A 3,568-nucleotide genomic window follows, 5' to 3' on the forward strand; every position below is an offset into this window, starting at 1 on the left:
GTAAAGATATCTCTGATGATGAGGAGTGTGAAATGGTTGAACAGGAATTACGAGAATGGTATGAGTTTGGAGATAGCCTAGACAATTTGGGGACCTTAGAGCCAGTTTTGTCTGATTTCAAACTTCCTGTTGATAAAGGCTTTCTTTTGGCTCTCGATGATTATTCACTACCCGCCTCATCAGAAGAATCAAAGACTTAGATTGTTAGATCTATGTCTTCCAGTTTAGTTGCCTTTCGATTCAAATTGCTGTAAAATCTATTATTATGAATGGAATTAGAATTTCAGCATTACTCGCTATCTAGATCTATAAATTAGGAAATTATGCTAAACACATTTCATTGATTTACACTTGCAACACAAATCAAATGTACTGATTTCTTCATTGATCTTCACATTCCTTGTACTCCTTGTATTATGTCAACACCTTTGACTAAGATCACTAGACAAAATCTATTTGTACACCAAGAACAGCAAACTCATGGTTTGTCTTATATTTGTACAAAACTCCATATTTGTTTTAAATTAACTGTTGTAATGACACTTGTTAACTCTTATATCTTTTCCAAATTTATTATTTATTATGTTGTCTACTACATACTTGTTTTGTTATGATCGCTATGTATATTCTCCTTCTGTCTCTTTGTTTGAAGTTTTAAAATGTGAAACCCATAACATTTTAATTCCTACTACAGGATCTATGGCAGATGTTGAAAAAATAAATGACCTAAAGCCTTTCCAAAGGGATTGGAAGGTAAGGGTTGTTGTAGTTCAACAATGCAACCTTGTAAATTACAATAACGATAAAGGTACCGGAAAAATACAGAAAATAATAATCATGGATGATGAGGTATGTTATAATAGTATTTATCAATACTTTATTGACTTGATAATTGATAATATATCAAGATAAAATTAATTGAAGAAAATATAATATTTATGCAGGGGACCAAAATACAAGCAGTGATGTTTAACAAAATAGTTGACAAATTTGACAACACACTGATTGAGGGGAGGACATATATAATAACTGATGGGCTTGTGAAAAGAGTTAATCCTAACTTAAAAAATGTTCATAAAGTTGTTGAATTGACTTTTACCAATTTTACAAAAATTGAGGAAGATGACAAGATCAGTGACGTGGATAACAACGAATACAACTTCATTGATCTTAAGGAGATAAGCAACCAGATGGACAAAGAAAATAATGTATTTGGTATGTAAAACAAATACATATTTTTAACTACATATTTCTTTATATAATTAACTATATTGAATTTATACATACAAATAATCGTAGTTATTATTTAATTAATTTTTTTAACAGATGTTCTTGCAGTGATTATCAATGTTCAGAATCTGAAAACCATAAAACATCTACCAACAATGTCATAAGATTAAATCGTGAATTGCAAATTATTAACAATGAGTAAGTATTTTAGGTTGTTAAATTTAATATTATTATATATTATAATAATAATAAAATTTATTATCATATTAATTGACACTTGTCTATTTTAACAGTTCTGATCAAATCATGTTAACTTTGTGGGGAGAATTTGCAAAGAATGAAGGTCAAAAGTTAATGGATATGTTATCAGAGAAGCCAATAGTGGCTTTTAGTTCATTAACTGTATGGATATACCACTTTTCATGCAACCAATCCCCGCCTGACACCTAGCCTACCTTGGACCACAAGCAAACCAATTCCAAAACGTGGCTTCAAAGAACCACACCAGAAATAGTTATACCAGCTAGGACGGGCCCACCCAGGTGGTTACACCACTTCCAACTGGAGATATACCATTAATCCTATCTCATGTGCCACAAGATCCCAAGATTCGCGGAGAAGAGGAAGGCCCTCCATAGTAGCTTCCTAATCAAACTCGCAAGAGAGGAGTCGTTACTGAAAAGGAAAGGGGCGAACCCCAAATTTGTATACATAAGAGCCCTATGCGCTCCTATAAATTAATTCTCCTTCGATCAATAAAGAAATAAAGAGAACTTTGCAGAGCCATCTTCGTTTTCCCATTCTGCTAGCCCAGAACTGCTTGAGAGTTGTACTACCAGAGGGTTCCCCTCCGGCAAGATTCTTGGTACAACATTTTGGCGCCGTCTGTGGGAAGTGAGCAAAGAAGACCTACGAAGATCCCACTATGACCAACACCATAAATCAATCCAGAGCCGCTGCTGCCGCTGTGGCAGTGGCCGCCGCTCCCAATGTTCCTCCCGCCGTTGCCCAGGAAGGAGACTTGGGCCAGCCTACCGGTTCCCGACAGGTGGTGGAAGATCCCATCCTTGAGGTTAATGAATCACAGTGGGAGGAATCTCATCCGAGATCTCCCAGAGACCCACCGTGCTACGAGACGGTGGAACAGTTCGATGTGCTGCAGCTCGCTAGTAGGATAAGATGGAAGAGATGATGGAGATGCAGCGTAATTTCTTGCAGGGGATCAAAGTACCCCTACCTCCACCGCAAGAAAGAGAAAGAACTCCTTCCCCGAATCATAGCGAGAATCACAGCATCGCCAACAACGACCGGCGGAAGGATAGGGAAGTACAAGGGAACACCAAGAATCAGGGTTCCTTAATGACCAAAGTTGAATAGGCTCTGAATGACAAAGTCTTGGAGCTCCAGGACCTGATCCAGAAGGTCATGCGAGGAAAGAATCTTGCCCCTAGTCTTGACTTCCACTTTACTATTGACCTGGCGTTTACGGATGAAATTCGACTGGAACCTTTGCCGAAGGGGTCCAAGATGCCGACTATAGAGCAATACGCGGGCACCCCGGATTCGGAAGATCACTTGGAAACCTTCAAATCTCTGATGTTCTTTCAGGGCACCTCAGACACCATTATGTGCAGAGCCTTCCCCTCCACTCTGAAGGGGGTGGCTAGATAATGGTTCTCGCGTCTCCCACCGCGCTCCCTCTCCAGCTCTGTGGCCCTGAGGCGAGCCTTCCTGGCTCACTTTGTGAGTAGTAGGGTCCATAAGAAGACTGCAGCCAACTTCTTGGCCATAAAATAGTGCCCTGACGAGTCAATCAGAAGTTTACTTACCAGATTCAATAAGGAAGCTTTAGAAGTACGAAACCTGGATCAGATGGTGAAGTTTCAGGCATTGCGCAGTGGTATTCAAGATGTGGAGCTGAAGAAATCTCTAATCATTGATGAAATAGGAGATATGTATGAGCTTTTCTCACACTGTGAGAAGTACATTAACTTGGCTGAAGTTCTGGGCGCCGAGCAAGAAAAGGAGGGTAAATCCGAAAAGAAAGTCCAAGAAAAGAAAGATGCATAGGGAGGAGAAACTGGCGCCAAGCACAGTAGAGACGAGAAGGATGGAAGGAAAAAGAGAGAAGACAAGAAGGCATGGGTCTCGAAGAATGATGAACCAAAACCTGCTTACACGACCCTCACTCACAACCGAGCATACATCCTGAACGAGATAAAAGATCAGGTGAAACCTGTGTATGAGCGCAACAAGAACAAATACTATCGCTTTCACCAGGACCATGGCCATGATACTGAGGATTGTAGATAGCTGAAGGACAAGATAGAAGCGCTTA

The 3,568-nt window shown here is 39.6% G+C and overlaps 1 protein-coding gene across 1 annotated transcript; it reads left to right on the plus strand.

The window, feature by feature from the left end:
- Window positions 1–699: 699 nt before the first annotated feature.
- Window positions 700–3,300, plus strand: LOC122662956 (replication protein A 70 kDa DNA-binding subunit B-like). Its single transcript, XM_043858663.1, has 5 exons — window positions 700–849; window positions 945–1,215; window positions 1,356–1,428; window positions 1,524–1,632; window positions 3,103–3,300. Exons 1-5 carry the CDS (start codon window positions 700–702, stop codon window positions 3,298–3,300), a joined length of 801 nt encoding a protein of 266 aa, XP_043714598.1.
- Window positions 3,301–3,568: the final 268 nt, after the last annotated feature.

The sequence above is a fragment of the Telopea speciosissima genome, chromosome 5, assembly GCF_018873765.1.
Source record: "Telopea speciosissima isolate NSW1024214 ecotype Mountain lineage chromosome 5, Tspe_v1, whole genome shotgun sequence".
NCBI classification, from domain to species: domain Eukaryota; kingdom Viridiplantae; phylum Streptophyta; class Magnoliopsida; order Proteales; family Proteaceae; genus Telopea; species Telopea speciosissima.